At 32.4% G+C, this 24,329-nt stretch overlaps 1 protein-coding gene across 4 annotated transcripts; it reads right to left on the minus strand.

Moving 5' to 3' along the window:
* Positions 1-9,482: 9,482 nt before the first annotated feature.
* LOC148608634 (neural cell adhesion molecule 2-like) lies at positions 9,483-17,675 on the minus strand. 4 transcript variants are annotated; one of them, XM_088546372.1, is made up of 7 exons: positions 17,550-17,675; positions 15,372-15,659; positions 13,825-13,995; positions 12,891-13,169; positions 11,933-12,022; positions 11,652-11,700; positions 9,483-10,011 (listed from the first exon to the last, which is right to left on the minus strand). In XM_088546372.1, the coding sequence occupies exons 1-7, from the start codon at positions 17,599-17,601 to the stop codon at positions 9,675-9,677; spliced, it is 1,266 nt and encodes a 421-aa protein (XP_088402498.1). In that variant the 5' UTR covers positions 17,602-17,675; the 3' UTR covers positions 9,483-9,674. The 4 variants fall into 4 exon arrangements, with proteins under 4 accessions (XP_088402498.1, XP_088402496.1, XP_088402499.1 ...); XM_088546370.1 differs by having other exon boundaries at positions 13,825-14,097; XM_088546373.1 differs by lacking the exon at positions 13,825-13,995.
* Positions 17,676-24,329: the final 6,654 nt, after the last annotated feature.

Here is a 24,329-nt window from a genome sequence, read left to right on the forward strand (position 1 = left end):
TTTTGAAATGATATATAGCAGACGATGGCCTCGCCTTCAATTTTATTATCGTATTAAAATATTTTTACAAGGATAAATCATACGCACACAAAGTACCTATAAATTTTAGTTTTAATTTTTTTCAAAATATTTAGAAAAAAAAGTAGTCCGGAAAAGGGGCGTGTCTCCATTTCTGTCATCCTTCAAGAAACAGAAAAAACTATTTGAACCAATCAAATTACAGTAAATACGTTGTACCTCAAATTAATTTATTTAGACTAATGTGAGGTAGTACAAATGTACATGTATCCGAAATAGCAAGTCTAACCTGACTTACATGTAAATAAAAATTAGTAGGGTATAAAATGTGTAACCCAATTCGTACAAACTTTTACCCGTACCCAAATATATATTTTGTCATTTTCTTCATTATTACTTGATATTTTCATCTGAAAGTTGGTACACATGTACAAAATGGCATGATGGCTAGGCTAGGCAAGAATTGAATATTTTCCAAACGTTTTTCGAAAATCTTTATATTTTTTCCACTTTCTGCTTTCAAGTGGTCGATAATGATTAACCCGAAATTCCCCTACCCTAAATCAAAGTCCGGTATTTTTGTTATTTGTATAATGTTAAAGCATGTTTGACATCAGAACATTATGACATTATCAAAATATTCATTGACGTTAAATTAAAATCGCACAAGATTCTGTTAATGATTCTTTCTCCCCTCTTGCTAGTATTGTACGGAATGCAAACCCAATCACTTCTTTTTTTTTAAATAATATCAATCTTTCAAAACTTTATCAAAAGTCTGTAAGTGAAGTCTTAACCTTACTTTGTTTTCAGAAAAACGTAAAATCAAACATGAAAGTGAGAAATAGTCAATTATTAGTTTGTTACGGTAACCTCTGGTTTCACATTTTAGACCTTTTGAAATGAGAAGACCGATCAAACAAGAAATATACGAAAATTATACACCATTTTCTTGACTAAAACTGAATTGAAACGGACTTTTGCTCATCTGTTGCATTTTATTTTTCAGTTTAAACATACCGTAATAATGAATATTTGGGCAAAACATTGTTTGGGTTCAGAGAAAAGTTGATACGGGTTACACATAACTTGTAGACCCTTCCCTAAAATAAAAAAGAAATACATGATAAATTATCGTTGTTCTACATGTTTCACTATCTATATATTTAATATGGATACCTTCGTGTTGAAGTTTGAATGCTGTAGGTATGTTTGCATTATGTTGACGATGTAGTAATCAGCTTTTTCATCATCAACAGGCACGACAAGTCTATTTTCATTTTCAGTTTCACTTTCAGATTGAGAATCTGAGGACGAATCGTCATCTGAAGCGTCGGTTTAAACAGAATTTTACTCTTGTCTTCGGTTCCTTCAGATGTTATATCATATGTTATGGAAAATGCGTTCGAGAACCTGTCTTTTTGAAATGCATCAAAGAGCAAGAGATCGCCAAACACGTCTCTAGCCATTTGTAATTTTTATTATACGGTAGCAAAGTGTAAATAATAAAATGTTTGATGAAACAAAATAGTAGTAAAATAGTTCAACGGCACATGATAATGTAAAGTGAAATTCAGTTGCTTTTTATTTCAAATGAAGACAAAAAGCATTCAAATGCAGATCTAAAACATAGTATGAACTTAAATTAATTTACACGTTTTTCGTAAGCGAAACAGATGAGGGCAACGCTTGACAATTACTCTTCATCAAATATCATTCCGTGTTATCCATGTAAATAAGAGCACTCAGAAGGAAACTCCATTAAAAAAAACCTTCAACAGTTTGTTACCATTATTTGAGGCCGGATGTTTCTGATTTGTGAACAGGTTAAAAAAAATAACTGACTTAGGAGATCTTACACTAAATAAAAGATCGTAAACATCTCGGAAACGTGAATTATTTTTTTTTGAAATAGTTTTAAGTTTCTAAATTACTGTTTAGTATAACCCTTTCATCGAAAATTGTCTAAAATTGTGTATATGTAACATCTAGTAGTATCCTGTTTGAAATACTTTCCACTGGATAAAATTAATATCAAATTTGATCCGGTGATATTTTATAATAGTTAACTGTTTTCCGTGGCTATTAAATTATTTCCATACTCGATCAACCTTATGATGATAAAACATACAAGTACCTGTAATGGTTATCTTTGGAGGGCATTTTAAAAAAAATGTGTGGCTTTTTTTATGGTGTAAAAATAGTTCACAGTATTAGGTGTTAATGATTCAGATAGTTTTTGATGTGATATGTTATATAGGATGCTTTTAGATATTAATTAGTATCCAGGATGTTTTCAGATATTAATATGTATATATACTGGATGTAATTTCATGGGATCTTTTACAAATAGTTTTTCATCCAGGATATAATTTAATTGATAAATATTGTTCATTTTATCAAGTGTGAATAATGTTCACTCTATGTGAACTATGTTCAGGATATTATTTAATACTGTAGTATGAAATAATATCCTGGGTATAATTATGAATTCTGTTCAATCTACAATACTGTATTGTATGAAATAATACCCTGTATACAATTAGGAAACCCTTCGGCTCCTGCGTATGGAGTGTTCATATCACAACTCATACGTTATACCAGAGCTTGCCGAAACTACGCAGACTTTTTGTATCGCGCTAGAACTCTAACAAATAGGCTTCTGGAACGGGGTTATGTTGCTACAAGATTGAAGATATCACTACAGAAGTTTTATGGTCGTCATCATGAACTCGTGGATCGTTATGGTGTATCCATCAGCACCATGAAAACTGATTTATTCAACGGGTCATAGTTTTCCTTTCCTCGTTTGTCTACCCCGGACTTGAGTTTTTATGAGCAACTCGGCGGGTGTTTCTAGAAAAGCAGAGGACGCTTACCCTACCGGTGCACCTGGTCCATGCTCCCAGTTTTTAGTGGAGTCCGAGTTGCCCATTTGCTTTTGTTACTTTGTATGTATGATTTTAGTTACTTTATGTTCTTTGTTGTGTATGTCTGTTTTCCATGTCTGGTCTTTGTCCCCGGATTACATTCTTTTGATTACCGTTACAACCTTGTTTCCCTTGATTACTCATTCATAATAAATTATAGTTAATATCATTATTCAAGTAGTGGAAACAACTTGATAGGTGTGGAAATTTTGTCAAAGAGAAATAATATCTTCCGAAAAAAAAAGTCAAATAATTTCCTATACACTTCCCAGACACCATACCTCCATTGGACCAACGTTGGCTGATGGTTGGTTCATTGGCATTTAGTTTGCATTGGCAAGACAACGTTAACCCAATGTGCGTAGATATCGAACGTATTTTTTCCTGAATTATTTTTAATTGGTTTCTATTTGACAAGCAAATGGTTAACATGACGTTTTAAAAATTTTAGATATGTTTTCATTCTTTAAAAAGATTCCATATTGGTCCGACTACATTCAGAATAACAATTGTATTTCATGTTTCTCTTTAAAAACTTGTTTGTAGAAGCTATTTCTACTTAAGAGTACTGCTAGATCTTGATTTTTTAAAATGAAAACATGATTTTGTAATTGTATATTTTCTACATTTGTCGAACACGAAGCCAACGCTGTCATTCTCGACGTAAAAATGTATGTCAGTTTAAAGGGAAGTAAAACAAGAAAGCAAACCCGGACATATCAAGCAAATAATTGTGTTCTATTTGAACCTAGATACTACCTGTTTTCTGACAGCATTTTTTAGTGTTTAGTTTCACTTCATACGGATGTATTCTATTTGCTACTAAAATATGTGTACTTTTTTAAATATCAAACAATAAATAGTGCAGAAAAATTATAAAAGCAAATAGTCGCAAATTATTTCTTCGTTGTTGGCAAATATAGGCAAAAAAACATAATTTTACATTTTTTTTAAAGATTTGTTTTAACCATTTTCACCAATTGTGTTAACTGCATGTTTAATATCAATATAAAAAAGTAATCGCTTCAAAATATTTGAATTAAATTATTCAAAAAATTGTAACATACATTATTTTCCATCAAATACCAAAAAATACTGCAGATTTTAAAAACTAATATATCAGTGCTTGTACTACCTGCTAATTTTATGAATAGATTTTTTTAGACAACTTATTGGATATTTACTAACTGAATAGAATTCATATGATAATTTAAAGCGAATGAAAATTTGAATAAATTCGTATTAATGAGTGATTAATATTAGCACTCTGTGACATCTGTTTTAGAGGAAACCTTCATTGGACCATTTGGTTGTGTTAATGTTGGGCTTATGTTGGGCCAATACTGGACCAACGTTTGCCCAACTACTTCTCAGTGTTCAAATTATATCAACATTGGCCAAACGTAATTGACTGTGTCGGACCAATGTAGGCTCGATTGAGGATGCTAGCTCTTCGATGTAATGCTAAGAAATTTACAGGCTTTAAATAAACGGTCCCAGATTATGCATAAGGGAGTTCCCATTTCTCGGTACATAAACTACAATAATTCATATGCAAACTTTAGTCAACACATTTACATCTAATTAACTAGACTTCAAATAAAGAAGACATCATGTACATTTGTATACCTGTATTGCTGTTTAACTCACAATAAAACATGAATTACAAATCAATTATAAACAACATAATCGTAACTACTGATCAAACAATTAAGTAGCACTCCAGCTAAGAATCAGGCAAAATGTGATTCATGGGTAAAAAGCCTACATATTTTTATTTTTGATATTTTGTTTAAATTGCCATAGTAAACAGAAATTAACATTCAGTTTTTCATATAACCCGTGTTCGTAGGAAATACAAATTATATAGAATGCACTGTAGATTTCAAAATTAAGGGAGATAACTCTGTAAATGACACTCAGGTCTCACCAACCACTTCTAACGTTTCCATTACTTTACATGTTAAAAAAGTACAAATGACATCTTAAAGTTACATACCGTTGCGAAGCTTTGAAAATAAGGCTTCCAAAATCATTATGCTAATGGTACGATGATTGTAGAAATTCTTCACAAAATTTACTTGAATAAATAATACTGGAAATCCACATTTTTACCTGTTCTGCTAACTGACAGCATGGAGGCAAATTACTCACACTGTAAACAATATTCATACACTTTTGTAGTTAATTACATATATGATTTTAAAGTACACATTCTCAGCTTTATTTTGACTACTTTTAATCATAATACACATAAATAATGCATATCTCTAGGTTCAGTGTGTATTTGGTAATACATAGGGGGGTGGCCATTTGACCCGGAAGTGGTTATTGAGACCTCAAATACAATAGAATCTATTGGATTTTCAATATTGATTATCTCCTAAGAGCAGGCAGATTTGAATGAATAATTACATATTTCAAAGTATAGTTCCATAAAAAAACTTAATTACAAAAATAAAAATATGTAGACTTTTTTGGGGTGTATCACATTTTTCAGATTTTGCATGATTCTAACAAAGACTACTACTTAAGTGTCCAAATTAAATTTAGATGAGTTTTACAATATTTGTATGCTGTAAATGAGCATTTTACCTCATACAAGTACTCCAGATACTAATACGTTTTCAATATAATGATTGTAACTTGCGTTCTAAACGACGAGTATCAGACAAAACGGACACAATCATAAAATCAAAAGCATCACATGCGAACACAGCATCATTATCACTTAGTGAAAGCTTCGGGTTACACTTTAAAACGTCCCTGTAAACAAACGCAAGAACGTTGTTATTGTTTGTCTAAGAATAATCAAGGGAGCCAATGTTATAGCGGTAATCAAAAGAATGGACAAAGACCAGACGTGGAAAACAGACATACACAACAAAGTTGTAGTTACCTCAAAATAATCATTTCAAAATCCTCAAAGAAGTTTACATTAAAAGGGGAGATAACTAAACAAAAATAACACGTTGTTTGTCATATTTTGTTCTATTTTTTTCGATTTCATATAAAGTATGACACTCAATTTTTTTTCTTAATGACCATCACACTTAATATGCTGTCCATGATATGTAAGCCATTTGGTTATGATAGGTAAATTGAAATTTTTGGGAAATGTTTAATGACAGAAAATTCATATTTTCTGGCATTACCATCATTTTGATTTTTTTTAAATTGGTATTATTTACATCTGCAAACTATTTATTAACAATTTTGCCTTTTCAAAAGAATCTTTAAACCACAAAAAGTGGAATATATTGTCTTCATTACTTCATCACGATTGGAATTCTTGAACTTCATTACATAGAGAATTGGGCATATGATTTACTATTTAGTTTCAAAATCTTAGCTGTTTGTTTTTGGTAAAAGACATGAAACCTTTTCATACCTTATAGATGGACTTCTACTTAATGACAAAATATTCAGCTACACTTATTTATCAGATACTACATAATTGTGATTTTGTATGAAATTGTCTTTTTTTTTTCAGCCATTCTTACAGAGTTATCTCCCCTTTCCAATTTTAATTAATTTCTATAGAAAAATTGACTGCTTATTTTTAGGTTTCCACTTTGTTAGACATTTTTTCTGTGTTTATTTGGATTATAATGCTATAGCAACTAAGCGGATACTTCTAGAAAAGTAGAGCACGCTTACCCTATCGGTGCACCTGGTCCATGCTCCCAGTTTCTAGTGGAGTCCGAATTGCTCATTTACTTTTGTTACATTGTATGTATTATTTCAGTTACTTTATGTTTTTTGTTGTGTTTGTCTGTTTTCCATGTCTGGTTTTTGTACCTGGATTTTGAAAACAGACATATGTAAATGACGAACTCAGAAATACTTCGTGGTTTAGAGCTTAACCACGTAAGTCCTCTTTATGTCGAGATGCGCAGTCCGTTTCTATTTGTAGAATGTCCTGGAGATGTATGCGGTTAAAGATTTGTTTCTGAACTTAAACCAACCCCACAACTTTTTCATATAAATCGAGTGACCTTCTGCCGCCAATTTTGTAGTTCATTGCGGAAAAGTATTCTACCTTTAGAAGAATTTCTAAATGGCTTTTGTCTTTGGCAAATGACTGAACGTCAAATAATGTTGCCAGTAATACCTTGGCATTTTTACGAAGGTTTGGTTCTTCCTGCGACCAGATGCCGTCTGTATTCTGACCTTGGTAAGATGCCTTCAACATTGCTTGCATCTGAGTATATAACGAATTCCCGGCTAGGTGTTATTATCTTACATCTTATTATTAAATTTTGTAGTTGATTCATTCGAAAGAACCGATTTTGTAAGTTTGTGGAAATATCGCCTGCCTTGATGCTGCAAATTTCGCCATTAATTTGGCTATTTCTCTTACTGACACTTTTCTCGAGTTCAAAATCTTTAGACAATTTCGTTTTATTTTTTCCAATTTTTGTTTTGTAAGATAAAACATCATTTTTCCTGAATATATATAAAACTCTAACTATTCTATAATTTATGTCGAAATCAGATTTGACTTTTCCAGTTTATGACGTAACGTAACTTTTGAACTAGAAACAGGGATATGTCCCTGTGATAGACTTTTTTCTACATTTTCTGACCTCATCCAAATATCGACCAAATAAATTACCATTCTTATTCTTCGTATGAGTCCTGCTACTAGTTTTATGGCTTTTGTGAATATTTGTGGAACTACCCCTAACCCGAATTGAAGCGCCCTGTACTCGTGTAATCTGTTTTTATATTAAAAGTACTTCTGTTGAACGTCTGCTATATTCATAGCTGAACATACGTCTTTCAGATTTATTTTTACAAATAAATCTTATCGTTTGAATATAGCTGAAATATTGCTGCTCGGACGTTAAACCCCAACAAACAAACGAACATCTTTATTAACAGGTCGCTTACCATAAATAAACCCTCCATCTTAAAGTGTTGATATTTGAAAAAAAACTTATTTTTAAGATTGCATTGACCCCGTCCTTCTTTGCGATGAGAAACATATTGCTCAGAAATTGATTTTTGTATTGATTAACTGGGGTAATTGCACCCTTGCTTAACATGTTCTGAACTTCTTGATTCGTCAAGCTTTCCTCTTTATTCTTCACTTTTAAACAATGTGAAATTTTGACTAGGTGGAGACTTAATCTACCCGATTGATTGATTGATCGATCGGTAATCGATATGTCCATCAATATAGATGTGTTTACATTTTAATAATTATACGAAGGACAATACAGACACTGTGAATCAGCCTCATATCTTGACCTACACTTAGAAATCGATGGTAAAGAAAAACTGTTAATCAAACTTTATGAGTTGCTCATTTGCTTTTGTTACTTTGTATGTATGATTTTAGTTGCTTCATGTTCTTTGTTATGTATGTCTGTTTTCCATGTCTGGTCTTTGTCCCTGAATTACATTCCTTTGATTACCACTATAACCTTGGTTCCCTTGATTACTCTTACAGATGGCGATAGAAAGGAAATACATTGATAGTTCGAACACAGCTTGCCCTTTTTCGTTTACCACCCGTCGATGCCAGTTATTTTCAATATCTTTCGACTACAATTTCATCAGTTTATGTAGTTTTGAGACAGAACTAGAAACCACGATGATCAATATTTTGAGGGAGGGGATGTTAACCCGATATTTTCTGCAAACAGTATTATTGTACAGACGCCCAGTATGCATCAATTATTAATGAGAAACAGAATAGTTGATATTGTGGCTTTACTAATGCCCACCATCACTTACCCTTGTTGTTTTGATACAAGTTTCACGACATGAAGAAATTCATTTGTTCATTCACGTTATTATTAAAAAAATCATGCCATAGTTCGGTTGCAAACACTTTTGAAATTGATGTAAATGTCGTTAACTGGTTAACTGGGGGAACCTGCCTCCCACAGTTGGTGATATAGATCAGATTTACTGATTTACAAAATTTCATCATGCAGGACACACGTATTTCCATGCAGTTTACAGTCAAGTGATAATCGTTAGATCAGTATAAAATATCATTTCAGTGTAGATTTTTTGATTATCAAAACAGTGCTCACTCATGTATTTGAAATGACACCCCGAATCTGATATGATGTGGAATTTAATTTTCGGCTGACCGTTGTACTATAAGTAGATAGTGACACCGTGCAATCGTCAACAACCTAATTTGCGCCCCTCAACTTATTTTGCAATGAAAATGCTGGAAACTAAATCGGCTGATTTCACAGTAAAGGATAAAAGTACATAGTTATAGGGTAACTGTATATGGTGTGACTAAGGCATATGTGAAGACAACTGTAGAATTATGTGGTGCATAGACGCGAGTAATTTTTTTCTCTCGATTAACTGATAAATACAAAATATAAGATCCTTTCCAGTCTTTAAAATCTTATTTGAGATCAACCCCTAGTATTTATTTTACCTATATAAGCATTAATCAGTGTACTAATGTGAGTATGATCGTTTCCCAAATGAAGTTGAATAATATTGGAATTTTTTGTTAATTCATATATCAAACATAAGCCTGAATTCCAGTTACTGTCCTCTTCCTTATGTTTTAATTTACTGAAAATAAACATCGAAGGAATAGTATATTTTGATATATGCTTCTGACACTGCATATCCGTATATCTATTTCTATATTTAAACAATGAATGACATTGAAAAGAGTTAGTTAAACGTTAAAAATACAAATTGCAAATTTTCAAATAGGCTTTTGAAAACTATCATTTTTCAATCTTGACTTATTTCCCCCATGGTCTTTATCTTAATGTAGTTATGAGAGTCTGTATTTATAGCAGACAATATTTCATATTTTTTATCAGTTTTTAATACAGTTTCACTGTCATCACTGGATAAACTCTCCCTCACGTCGTCAATATTCTTGTTATGATTATGATGAGTATCTAAATCACATTCATTTGCTTCTTGACTCTGAATACCAATAAGAGGATCATTAAAAACAGTTGATTCTAAAGGCGTACTCTGTATATCAACATAATGAGCTGTTGACATTGTTTGAATTGTCCTCGTTCGTGGATGTGTCATCATTTCAATGTGAGAGGAAGGCCTACAAAGTTAAAATGAACAACCAGTGAATCTAAACTTAATATAATCCTTAATTTTAAATTAAGTTTATTTTGGAAATACTAACTAAATTTGTCTGTCAATAATCAATAAATTTAATCAATAGTACAAATATAACTGTCAATAGTAAATAACAAAATTATATACTTTGAAGGATATTGTCACAATTAAGTTTTTTTTTTAATTTACCAAAATCCATAATAGCCTTGTTCCTTTGCCGCAGCAGTACATAATGTCAACAATTTAAAGATGGGGAAGTCAATCACCTTAAAAGATATACCAATTTATCAAAGAGGGATAACTTTGCTGGTGATAATGGGCTTTAATACGGCCACATTTTTACAAAACCTCTTTCAAAACTTTAAACTTCTATACTCACAACTGTCAAAGAGGGTCTGCAGTCCTACCACAACACTTGTTACTCCCATAGTGGTATTAATTCAATGTGGATCCTGAAAAATTCGAAAGGTCTTTTGGAAATAATTAGTTCAAGACTATTATCTGAATATAATAGCATTAAAACCTATGATTTTTCAACACTGTGTACTTCTATTCCCCATACTCAGTTAAAATCCCGACTTAAAAACATTATATATCGTTGTTTTTTCCAAAAACGATGGTACACCTAGATACAAATATATAGAATTTTTCATCGACAACATATTTGTCCAGTATGGTGGACGTGTTTTTCAACAAATGGTCGGCATTCCAATGGGAACAAACTGTGCTCCGTTACTTGCTGACCTATTCCTTCACTCTTATGAGGCTGACTTTATAGCTGATCTGATCAGAAAGAAAGAATATCGTTTGGCCAGATCCTTCAGTCTCAGTTTCCGCTATATAGATGACGTATTATCTTTAAACAATCCTAATTTCGGAGATTTGATACATCGCATCTACCCATACAGGATACTACAGACACTGTGAAGGCAGCGTCATATCTTGACATACAGTTAGAAATCGATGGTAAAGGAAAACTATTCACCAAACGTTACGACAAACGTGATAACTTTTCATTCAGAATTGTCGACTTTCCTTTCATCTGCGGCAACATCCCTTCAGCACCTGCGTATGGAGTGTTCATATCACAACTCATACGTTATGCCAGAGCTTGCCGAAACTACGCAGACTTTTTGTGTCGCTCTAGAACTCTAACAAATAGGCTTCTGGAACAGAGTTATGTTGCTACAAGATTGAAGTCATCACTACAGAGGTTTTATGGTCGTCATCATGAACTCGTGGATCGCTATGGTGTATCCATCAGCACCATGAAAACTGATTTATTCAACGGGTCATAATTTTCCTTTCCTCGTTTGTCTACCCCGGACTTGACTTTTTATGAGTAACTCGGCGGGTGTTTCTAGAAAAGCAGAGGACACTTACCCTACCGGTGCACCTGGTCCATGCTCCCATTTTTTAGTGGAGTCCGAGTTGCTCATTTGCTTTTGTTGCCTTGTATGTATGATTTTAGTTACTTTATGTTCTTTGTTGGGTCTTTGTCCCTGGATTACATTCTTTTAATTACCGCTATAACCTTGGTTCCCTTGATTACTCTTACATGACATATTTCATAAATAAATTAGTTTGTTTGTAAATGATTATTGCTAATTCAGTTTTACAAACCTAGATCTACAGTAACTTGTGCCAACAGAACGTCTTTTTGTTTCAAACACTGCAAATAGAAACTGTTATACAATTTGTAGATTTTAGTAAACATTGTTGTAATTATTTCTTCAGCATTTATTTACTGATGCCAGGACCTATGCATTATGTTCTCTATTCACTCTTTCTGTAGCATTTAAGATAAAACCAGTAAAATAATGAATTACCATAATGAATAGCATCAATATCAATAAAAAATTAAGCTGTCAGACTTTTACCCTGAAAAATCATTTTCAACCTACCTGTTATGATTATGAGTAATATTAACAAAATTCCAGAAATACAGCTAACGGCAATCAACGGCCAAAAAAGCTGGTTGCTTATTTTGTCCTCTAGAATGAAATTGTAGCAAAAGTCTTAGTATCATTATTTTTTAAAGCAAATATTTTAGTAACTCTGTAAGCAAATCTCTAGCACTGATTTGATAATTTGTTAAATCTTCGGCAACTCTTTGAGAGTTCGGAACGATTCACATTATTTTACAGTCGGAAAATTCCGAACGACGCAGACCATGAGCTGCCAACATAATAAAATGATATTTTTTTTTGTCGATATCAGTTTTGTTTTTGTTTTGTTTTGTTTTGTTTTGTTTTGTTTTGTTTTTGTTTTTGTTTTTGTTTTTGTTTTTGTTTTGTTTTTCGTTTTTTTTGTTTTGTTTTTTTTTTTAATTGTTTTTTTTAGATTTTTTTTTTGTTTGTTTAATTATAGTCGAGTGTTTATACTATAAAGACAGTTTAAGTTGCATTAATGAAAACAACTTATAACTTGTAGATGTATATGCATTAGGTATTTGTAAATGTCAAGAATAGTTTTGTTTTACAGACGTCAGACATATTTATTATGCAGAGAAAAACAAATCTGGTTGCCTTCTAGTAAAACAGAGTAATCAAAGGAACCAAAATTCTAGCGAAAATCAAAAGACTGGAATGAGACCAGACATGGAAAACGGACACACATTACAAAGAGCATGAAATTATCAAAATAATACGTACAACGAAAGTAAATGAGCAACACTACATTGTTCCAAAAGCCTAATTGTAAGAAGTCTAAAACATATAAGTGTAAAAGTGAATATATCTCATGACTACACAGATACTCGACAATTGCCTATAATCCGTAGCCGAAATCGTTTGTGCCAGATGTTATAATTACAACGTACTATGACGTTTGAGCGGTCGATAAGAAGATCATTTAATATACCTGTTTTTACTACATATTCAGCAGTTCTGTTACTTTTTCCGTCTTGATTAACAGCATACAGTTGTACAAAGTATAATGTATTAGGTACTAAGTCATTTACGAAGATGTGTGTTGAAGTTATTCCTTGAATTGTCTTCCATTCTGTGTCTTTATGCCTTCTATATTCGACTGTATAGGTTTCAGACTTGTGACTGCCGACTGGATTTGGTAGCCATTTGATGAAAATCCTCGTTTCATACTCAACAATTTGAATGTACAATGGTTCCGAAGGTGGAGAGACTAGAATCAAATTAAATGTGCGTAATTTATCAATTCAAATCATAATTAATATATTAAAATGCATGACATGATAGCTGTTCAATTTAACAATAAGGACTGTTGTTAGCTATTACACCTTAGTATAACTTTAATCTCAAAATATTTCGCTGACAAATGATTAGACAATTCAATACAAAATGGCCAAATATCATATCTATTGATTCCATTAACCAATACATGAATTTATCTTTGACAGTCCATAACTACAAATATATATCCGAGGTTTTTGGTTGCTAAGGAACAATATGACTGAAATAACCAAACAAGGCTTAACACTTTTACTCAATATAGCGACAGCAGATAAAAATTAGGACTGTTAAATCTGAAATACATACAGCCCACTTGTTAATGGCGCATTATGGTATAATGTAATTTCGTTTACGTCCAACCTTCAATAAGTATTGTGATACTTAAAACTGCTATAAATTTTCCAGTTATTATTGTTGTACTATGCATGCTTACGGGAATTAATAGTTGCATAATGAGATCCATATTGTGTCATTTAGCGCAGATGGTTATTTATTTCTTTATGGCATTTACCATCATAACATGGAAATCACATATGTATCCGAAAATCATCTTCAAAGATATAATCATTGAAAAATATATACTTTACCTAATAAATATAATGCAACACTTTTGACGAACTCTGGTCTATTAGAACCAGTATACGCTTCACATGAATACGTTTTGTTGTTGTCGTCAAACGAGGGCATGAAAGTATACCCTAAAACATCTGTGTAACCAGTTGATAGTGTTTTATTTTTGTATGTCCACTGTAATAAAACTGTAGGTAAAGCAGGAATTATTATGCACTCCAAAGTTAATTCTGTATGTTCAGTTACACTGATTGTTCCGTTATTACTCCTATTTGATATCCTGATATTTCCTGTAAGGTATAATATGTTTTGTAACTGGGCGAGTGTTTCTTTTCTAATAAATAGGCTTCTGGAACAGGGTTATGTTGCTACAAGATTGAAGTCATCACTACAGAGGTTTTATGGTCGTCATCAGGAACTCGTGGATCGTTATGGTGTATCCATCTGCACCATGAAAACTGATTTATTCAACGGGTCATAGTTTTCCTTTCCTCGTTTGTCTACCCCGGACTTTGACTTTCTATGAGCAACTCGGCGGGTGTTTCTGAAAAAGCGGAGGACGCTTACCCTTACCGGTTCACCTGGTCAATGCTCCCATTTTTTAGTGGAGTCCGAGTTGCTCATTTGCTTTTGTTACTTTTTACGTATGATTTTAGTAACTTTATTTTCTTTGTTGTGTATGTCTGTTTTCCATGTCTGGTCTTTGTCCCTGGATTACATTCGTTTTGATTACCGCTATAACCTTAGTTCCCTTTCATATATCAGTTACTAAGTGCCTTACTCGGAAATTGAATATGACTTTTCACGTAAATAGCTGTAACGCTAGCTGATCTTTTGGAAGTCGTTTGTTTGAAAAAATGTATTTTTGTATTGTATATACAATGTAGATCACATAAAATGAACTTTGTAAAGCTGCCGATGGAATTTAATATCGACAAGTATCATGGATACGACAAGATGCTTTCTTTCTATGCCTCTTAGAACATTAATATAACAACTCTTTGGCTTTCACGGATTTTCGCTGTACTTGTGAATAATGATGTTTTGGGGCCAGCTGAAATGTATTTTTATTCCAATACAATATCAATTATAACAAGAACTTGCATTTCAAGAAACATTTTTCTCTTTAAAAAAATGCATGTTGAAATCAGAAACAAACGTCAACAGGTTGACTTTAAACCGCTGTAGTACCGGAATAATCATTAAAACCTTCAAGGAATAGCATGATGATATGTTGCTCCTAATTCGTAAATCGTTCAACTTTATTGGTGTTTGCATTTTTCTTATATTATCACATGTTTACATTAGGAAAAGGATCAATTTATTTCGGAATTTCAAGATTTACAAAAAAAAAACTCTAAATATCTCTAAATATAAGTTAAAGCTATGTGTATATATACAAGTACAGTAGAAACAAAATCATTTGTTGTTTGGTTAATGTGAATTGCATGCCCTGAAAGTATTCAAACAGGGTCAACCGATTTAGCGTTTGGTTTCTATTTTATTTTGTGACAAAACCGTTACTTTGAGTTAATTTTAAAATCTTCAAAGAACTTATACTTACTATATAACCTTATATCGTATATTTGATGAACGCTTGGATCTTCTTCATAGCATTTATAGGATCCTAAATCAGAAAATGTTATGTTCATGATGCAAAGTTCATCCGTTCCATTTGTAGTAACCCTAACATTCGTCTTAATGTCAACAACTTTACCCCCTACTGCTAGTAACATGTCATGTGGTCCAATCCAAGAGATCGCTATCGTGTCCATTGAATTTTTGCGTTTGCATAGTACGCATCTATTTGAGCTAATATCTGTATAAACAACCTCAACAGCAAACGATAAACCTACAATATAAAAGATTAAAGCACTTTACTCTGTTATCAAGGACGAACCTTAATAAGAACAACGACCGAAAAAGTACTAGAAATATTTACAAATAGATGAGCATAGCCAATGAAGGCAGAATTAAAAGATCAAGGTCGTATTGTAAATCCTACTTTTCTACATATATACTTCCTGACGCACAGGCAACAAAGGCGCAAATATTATCCTCATGTGCTAAATGATGCATTCACAACCGGTCAGACAAAAATAATTAATTGCAGCCGAATATAAAGAAATATTAGATTAAAACAATGTGGATAGTCATTCCAAGAATTTTACGTGCATACATAATGTAGTGAAATGAATAATATAGATAACATGTAAAAACCGAAGATTAGGAAAACAAGGAGAAATCACACATAAAATGTATAGCACTAGCAACATGAACTACCATGAAATGTCCCGCTTCTACAGCAATACAAACTGGAGCCAATTGAAAGTTAAATTAGTGTTATCAAAATATCATTCAAACGTGTTTTGAGCTGTCTATAGCTATTTAATATCATAGGAAGAATAATGCATATGAAAAATCGTCCAAAATTTCGAGTATTTTTGTAAACAATTTCTCAAACAAATCTGCTGAATATGTGATTTTGTAAAACTTTTTGGGCATGGCAGGGATATTAAAAAAACAAAATAGTTATTTAATTGAATATCCTTACCGAATATGTGTACATGTTGTTTTTACTATTGAAAAATCTACTAAAACATCTAAAAATAAACTATATATTCTCTTCGTAAAATGTTTTAGTAAATTGAAAATAATTCAATAGTTTCGTATAAACATTTTCAAACAAGTAACATAAACTTCACTTGCATTAAAATGATAAATATATCGATTAATACCCTGGAGACCAGTACAGAACATGACGGTTTTTTAACGATTCCAAAACTTGATAATCTGTAGAGCAGAATGAGTTTATTTTGATGACTCAAAGAAATTTCACATTCACATGTTTTCAAACTATTGATCAAACTATACGACAAACGCGATGACTTTTCATTCCGTATTGTCAACTTTCCATTTATCTGTGGCAACATCCCTTAAGTGCCCACAACTCATACGTTATGACAGAGCTTGCTGTAACTACGCAGAACTTTCGTACCGCGATAGATTTATTACAATTAGGCTTCTGGAACAGAGTTACGTTATTGCTACAAGATTGAAGGCATCACTACAGAAGTTTTTTAGTCTACATAATGAACTCATTTTCTTGATTTCACCTAGAACCTAGGTTCCCTTGATTACTACCTAAATACTAGAAAATCGTAATTTTGATCCAAAATAGAACATTATATTGTATTAATGTGGAATATATCATGATGAATTAATACTGCTTCGTATGTTCTAGGGATAAAAAAAAAACATTCTACAAAACACTTCAATAACATTTACGTTTACATTTTTAAAACTCATTCAGTTTTATTCTTAAATGAATTCTATAAATAAGTTGTGATACGGGTTTTTTCACTTTATAGGAATTGAAATTTGACGGTAATATATTACTTTGCAGCCGCTAAAATTCCCTAGCCAGTTCACTGGTCAATTTGTTGAACAATTCAACAATAATGATATACACAGGGCAATGAACGAGGATATAAAATATAACTTGATACTCATCTACTTAATGAGAGTTCACCGCGCTTACATTTCTTCATTCAACGTATGTTGACATTGCTGCTTACACGATGCATACCTGCAACTTCTTTCTTGAAGAGGGCAATTAATATTAGTCAATTTCGATGAGTCACCAAAAACAGTTGAAATTAGAAAAATCAATAAGAATTGAGGGTAATATTATCCAACAAATATAAATAGTACACATATGGTAATATTGTTATATGCTTACCTTGGAATGTGGCTATAATCGATAAAAGCACGTTTGATACCGTTGCACTCATGACTATGTTGTGTAAGGCCTACTTTCACAAATTATTGAATACACATCAGGATGATTTAAGTATCATTTTTATTTCATATTTCCCTATTCTCAATTGTTTTATGTTTCCGTTCGTTAGAAACCAATGAAATCAAGGGATATCATGCCATAAACGATATTCAAGCATACAAGAAAGGAAAACCTTGAAATTGAAATGGATGAACTCGTTTACACATGAAAGACAAAAAAATGTAAAACTCAGTCAAACAGTCAAGAAAATTCAATATTTCTAAAGAATTTGGCAAAATATTCTCTCTGTACCAAAACCAATTTAGCTCGTTTTTGCATGTAAAAAAGTATCTTACATCCTACTGTGGTGATATAACACCAGGTCAAGGATCAAAGTTACAGAAGGTGTGAAATTAAATATTGTCTATGTCCGAAATGTAGTTTGAAAGATATTGTGAATAAGATATCATTGAGTGGTAGCCAAGGGTTTTTTTATTGACATTCTAAGATGCCAAAGGAATAAAGTACTATCTAATTCCAAGTACCATGCATCTAAACAAATACACTGGAACAATACTCTTGGACCTATCTAAAGCCTTCGAATGTCTACCACATGACCTCCTAATGCTTAAACTACTAACATATTGTGTATCTGAATCTTCTCTTTAACCGCTTCAAAATTAGCTATCAAACAGAAAACAATGTGTTCTAGCCTCAGTGAATGGCAAAGAGTACTACAAGGAACCACTATTCTAGCGGGAATCAAAAGAGACAAAGACCAGACAAGGAAAGCACACACGTAACAAAGAACATAAAATAACCACAATTATGCACACAAAGGAACAAACGTATATGAGCAACTCGAACTTCACTAAAACTGGAAGCATGGACCATATGCACCGATGTGATAAGCGTCATCTGCTTTCGAGAAATATCCACCGAGTTGTTTATAAAAAGTCAAGCCGGAGGTAAAAGAAAGATGATAGGAAAACTATGACACGATGAACAAATCGGTTCTCATGATGTGGTGCATATGAATACACCGTAACGATCTCCGGTCATGATGACGACAATAAAACTTCTATAATGATGAATTCAATCTTGTAGCAACATAATCCTATTCCAGAAGCCCAATTGTAAGAAGTCTAGCGGAGTAAAAAAGTCTGTAGTTGCGGCAAGTTCTGTCATAACGTATGAGTTGTGATAAAAAAACTCCAAACGCAGGGGCTGAAGGGATGTTGCCACAGATGAAAGGAAAGTTGATAATACGGAATGAAAAGTCATCGCGTTTGTCGTATAGTTTGGTCAATAGTTTTCCTTTGCCATCGATCTCTTAGTGTTGGTCAAGATACGAGGGTGACTTTACAGTGTCTTTAGTATCCTTTATCTCAAATTCTTTGGGTAGATGCGATGTATAAAATCCACGAATCTAGGATTGTATAACGATAATACGTCATCTACATTGCGGAAACTGAGATCAAAGGATCTAGCTGAACGATGTTCCTTCTTTGGATCAGATCAAATATCAGCTTCATAAGAGTGATGGAATAGGTCAGCGAGTAGTGGAGCACCATTTGTGAAGATTGGAATGCCGAGCGTTTGTTGAAAACGCGTCCACTGCAGTGGACACACATGTTGGCGATAAAAAAAAAATTCCAGCATTTTGAAAACATCTTCTTCTGTATATTAAGATGATGGTTTGGAATTGTTTTTAACAAAGTATGGGGAATCTCTACCAAGAACTATATATTTGTAACTAAGTGTAGCGTCTTTTTGGAGTAACGTCGATATATGTTTTTGAGTCGGGATTTTATCTGAATATGGGGAATAGAAAGAGTAATCGAGGGAACCAAGGTTATAGCGGTAATCATGGAAAACAGAAATACACAACAAAGAACATATAGTAACTAAAATTATACATACAAATAGATGTTTAAAAAATCTGTCGGGAATTTGAGGGAAATAATTCCCGAACGATAACCCCACATTCGTTTGTTTATTCGTACTTGTGTTTTGCCGACATATTCTAGACCGCATAAGTTGCATTCTAATCCGTAGATTAAGTTCGTCTATTTGTAACTTAAGTTATCATGACTTCTTGTGTGAAAGTTTTTAAAATTTCAAATATTTGATAGTTCAAAAAGAGAATACTCAAATCTATACTTTCATTTAGTCTGCAACAACATAAGAAATTAGAATTGCAGTGAAAATAGTCAGAATACACTGTTGCGTTGACATTTTAAGAGATTATATCGATAAAGCATGCTAATAATTGCCCATGAAGGTAGTTTAAAAAAAGTCGAATACTTGAGCAACTCGACGGGTGTTTCTAGAAAAGCAGAGGACGCTTACCCTACCGGTGCACCTGGTCCATGCTCCCAGTTTTTAGTGGAGTCCGAGTTGCTCATATGCTTTTTTTACTTTGTATATATGATTTTAGTTACTTTATGTTCTTTATTGTGTATGTCTGTTTTCCATGTCTGGTCTTTGTCCCTGGATTGCATTCTTTTGATTACCGCTTTAACTTTGGTTCCCTTGATTACTCTTTCAGCAAAGTGTAATTTGTTACCCATATGTGAGCATAGATATATGAAAGAGTAATCAAGGGAACCAAGGTTATAGCGGTAATCAAAAGAATGATTATGGATAAAAGAATCCTCACCTAATTTGCATAAACATCGTCCACAATTTTTTCCTCCAAAAATTCAAGCAAAATAAATAGATGACAACAACAGAGATGAAAGAAAACAAATATTTGATTTGCAATCCAATATGAGCTAGGTAGCAACGCATCTTACTTGGCGATTACATCATGCGATCAAAATTAACAACAAATCTTACACTTTTCTCACTTTTTAATTCAATGACATGCAGAAGTAGATTTAACGTTTTCTGTCACAAAATTGTTTCCGGATGTTTACTTTTTAATACTTGAAATTAATTTACTAATATTACAAATTCAATATGTAATACTACAAAATGTGTGACATTTTATAATATTAGTAAATCAGGAATTTGTAATATTAGAAAATAATTCTTGATATTACAAAATGAATTTCTAATATTAAAAAATATTTACTAATATTAAATGTTTTTTTTAATTTTATAAATTATTGATTTTTGTCAACTTCGGCCTGCCATAGACTACCCATGTTAAAATAAGCATAAAACCGGGGACGCAGTAATGTTATTTTTCTAAAATAGCAAAAAATTCAATTTTATCAGTGAGGAAAGCAAAATATTTGGCTCTTTCAATTACCTCTTATTATTAGGTTTAAAATAAAGGGCATTTATTTTCATTTCTTCAATGATAATATTTTGAATACATGTGTATAATTATAATAAGGCGAAACTGGTAGAAATGCTGCGTTAGGTCTTGTATAATATGTTGAACTTGACCTTGAATAACCAAAGGCCGCATAGCCTGAACAAGACAAATTTCTCGGTAAAGTTCTTCCGTAGATGCAAATTGATCGGTCCTATTTGAATAAATATCGGTCCAAAAAGAAAAAGATGAGTTTACAATAACATCACAAGTATAAATAACGTACAGAGATTAAATCTGGTTTATTGAGAATGAAGTGAGTGATACAGATAAAATTGAAAAAAATCAACTAAATGTAGATATGGAGCTTTAAGTTGTTGCACTATGGTTATATACATTGTTTTTTTCATACTATCTGAAAACCCAAAACAGAAATTTGATGATTCCCGTGACAGAGATCATATGCATTTTCTTATTTCGTTTAAATTCCATTGTTTGTTCACTACTAATATTGTAAAAGTATCGTATTAAACTTAAAACGATTGAGGTTCACAACAGCAAACGTTTATATTGCTGTCTATTTGTACAATATACATTTGGTTCAAACTAATGATATAATATATTTATAAGAATATCTGTAATGATTTCTCATAGAGAAAAAAACGTATAGATTGTACATGAAATTGGCATTCTGCAAGAGTTATTGTTCTTGATTTGGAAAGATTTTTTTTTATTTTAGTGAGAGGTAAATGTATGATGTTCTCAAAAGTACAGAAGTGAATATGGGAAGGACAATTGTTACGCAAAAATATTGCATATGTACATTGTAAAATCATCGTTTGTTAGGTGGGTTTTTCTGAACCATGAATCATTTTGATATAGGCAGTCTCTGATTTTTTGAAAGACTGCTACTTAAGTATCATTTTTATTTCATATTTCCTTATTTTCAATTGTTTCTTATTTATGCAATATTTCTATCGATCCAATACTAGGAGGACCTTCACACGATACTGATGTTGACTGTTTGACGATAGTGTACTACGAAATTAAAGGGCAATTTTTCAGAGCATTTACTCCTGCATACTGACTTTGTGTGTGTGTTTCCTTTTTTTATGTTGATCTTTTTTTCATCTGATTTAATAGTCTGATAATCGCAAGTGGAAAGAAAGTTTAGTCTTTTGAATCTTATTATTTTGATGCAGTAACGAGGAAAAGAGCAAACTATTCATCCTATAACACAGTGTATATTGAAATGATTGAAACTTGAGCACACTGGTTGAATCAACTTTCAAACTGTACATTTGCGGTATCATGTTCTATCCATATTGACTAGCACATGTCCATTACCTCTACTTGGTAGTATTTTATCTCTTTAGTTACGTTAACACATTCTCCTGTATATTGTTTGCATGTCCCATGATAGTGTTGGTAGCCTTACAGTATGTTTCAATTCCTTAGCTTCTGCTATTGTGCACCATTTACTCGGACTTTCTTTCTTGATTTACTCAAATAGACTTTGACTGTCGGAAGACTTTTCTACAATGCAGTGAAACTAATTATTAGTGTTATCAGTATAAAAGTTTGTAAAGGGTGACTCCCCTGAATTTATCATTGTGTGGAACGACTCTTCGCTTCCACCATGAAATTAGGATAGTGAGTTCACTGTTCAGTCTTTAATAACTAACAATAAAACCCTCGTTTTATCGAGATAGGGGTAGAATAGAGGAAGTGGAGAGCACCATACATCAACTGTATCCATAAGGCTAACTACAAAAATTACCGATCACTAATCCGATCCATAATCAAGTCAAATCCTAAATAAATCTGACAAAATAGATATTGCAGCACCGGAATAGCTGGTACCGCATTGGTCCTGACTTGGTAGACATTTCAAACGAACTGGTGGGTAAAATCTAGGTTTTACAGCGCGCAAAACCTCTTTCGTCCATTGCGGCGTGAGTGTTTCGTTGGTAATTAAACAGCATTTGCATGCTATAGTGTGATAATCGGTGGTCATATCAGTACAAAGAATAATTTACAAAAAGCAATCATAACTCGTTGTTTTAGAAGAATAATTTTCATCCAATGACTGATATCTGAAAAAGAATTTGGAAAAAAAGACCTTTTGAGACGTGTTTCCTCAGATCCCTGATTGAAGAGTCTGTTAGGCAGATATTTATGGTTTCAAGGATGTTGGAGTAGTTAGTACTTGCTGTAGAGTAGCAAATCAATTATGAAATATAAACACCATATGATGGTGCAAGAGTTAAAGGGATATTGCTCCACAGATAAGAAAGGAAAAAACCCAAAGTCGTCTCTTTTATCATAAGTCTTAGTGTTGTCGAATTCGAGATGAGGTCCAAAAAAGATGCTGAACAAACTGTTTCTGTTGTCTCCTTTATCTCAAGCTCATGTGAATAATTGAACGTAATCATTTACCAAAAAAAAAAAAGATTAATAAACACTACATCATCAATATACCTATATGTAAATTCGATAATTTATATAAAACTGATATACCGATGAGGCTTAGAACCGCGGGAAAATGCCAGGCTCTGCCTAGTATTTTCAACAGTTCGAGCCGATGTTAATATATGGTAAATGCACTTTGATTGCTTAAAAACAACGGTTGTAGTATAAATGTTATCAAACGCATAGATTCAATCTTTAAGAGCGTTTTAAGCGATTATCCTAGAGCCACTAATATTATATTATAACAAAGCTCAGATACAACTATGCGGAATAGCTATTGTGTACAGCAAACCTAGTGATGGCTGAATGATCTGATTCTCAATTATACAACTACCAATACAAAAAACTTGTTTAATAAGAGTAACTTGTCAACGACAAGCTTTTTCACTGATCTATTTGTATATTTGTATATTACTGTAAACGTACTAATCATTTGAATGTGGTAGTATGACCAGTTTGTAGACTTAGTATATAATTAAAGTTTTGTACACTAACGGGAAGGAAATAAAGCTTTGAATAGTGTGAAAAACATATGATTTACATTAATTTGATTTCCTCGTGCATGAAATTGTCAATATTGTATATATAGGAGTATGCTTTAGGATAACATGATCGGTCAGAGAAGGTTATATATGGTGCATATTTTGCAACGATTGAAATTACTTGAAGTGGTCCTATTTTCCCTTACATATAAACATGTATTTTCAGATTATTTTTACTGCTTGTATAAAGACAAGTTAAAAAGTCCAAAGAACTATTTGGAAGATATTAAATAGAATGTTGATTTTTATTCTTCACAGAATTTACCCGCCTAAAAGTTAAATATTTAGTAGAATAGTTCCCGAAATACACATTCAAGCCGTAAATCTGGACGCTAGAATTACAGAATAGTCCCAATCAGTATTTTGTTTCTTTTTAGGACTTACTGGTAAGTTGATCATGATGGTTAGATTAGGCAGACGTAAACTGTTTATCCTACTGAATTTGGTTTCAATATTGAGTAC

This window comes from Perna viridis, chromosome 9, assembly GCF_037379345.1.
Source record: "Perna viridis isolate PV_CMFRI_1.1 ecotype Kerala chromosome 9, ASM3737934v1, whole genome shotgun sequence".
In the NCBI taxonomy this organism is placed as follows: Eukaryota; Metazoa; Mollusca; class Bivalvia; order Mytilida; family Mytilidae; genus Perna; species Perna viridis.

Coding starts and splice junctions, on each gene's coding strand:
- LOC148608634 (XM_088546370.1), bottom strand. CDS start 17,601: ATGAGTGCAACGGTATCAAACGTGCTTTTATCGATTATAGCCACATTC. Junction 15,660..17,549: donor GATTATAGCCACATTCCAAG/GTAAGCATATAA, acceptor TTTATATTGTAG/GTTTATCGTTTGCTGTTGAG. Junction 11,701..11,932: donor ATTACTCATAATCATAACAG/GTAGGTTGAAAA, acceptor TTCTATTTGCAG/TGTTTGAAACAAAAAGACGT.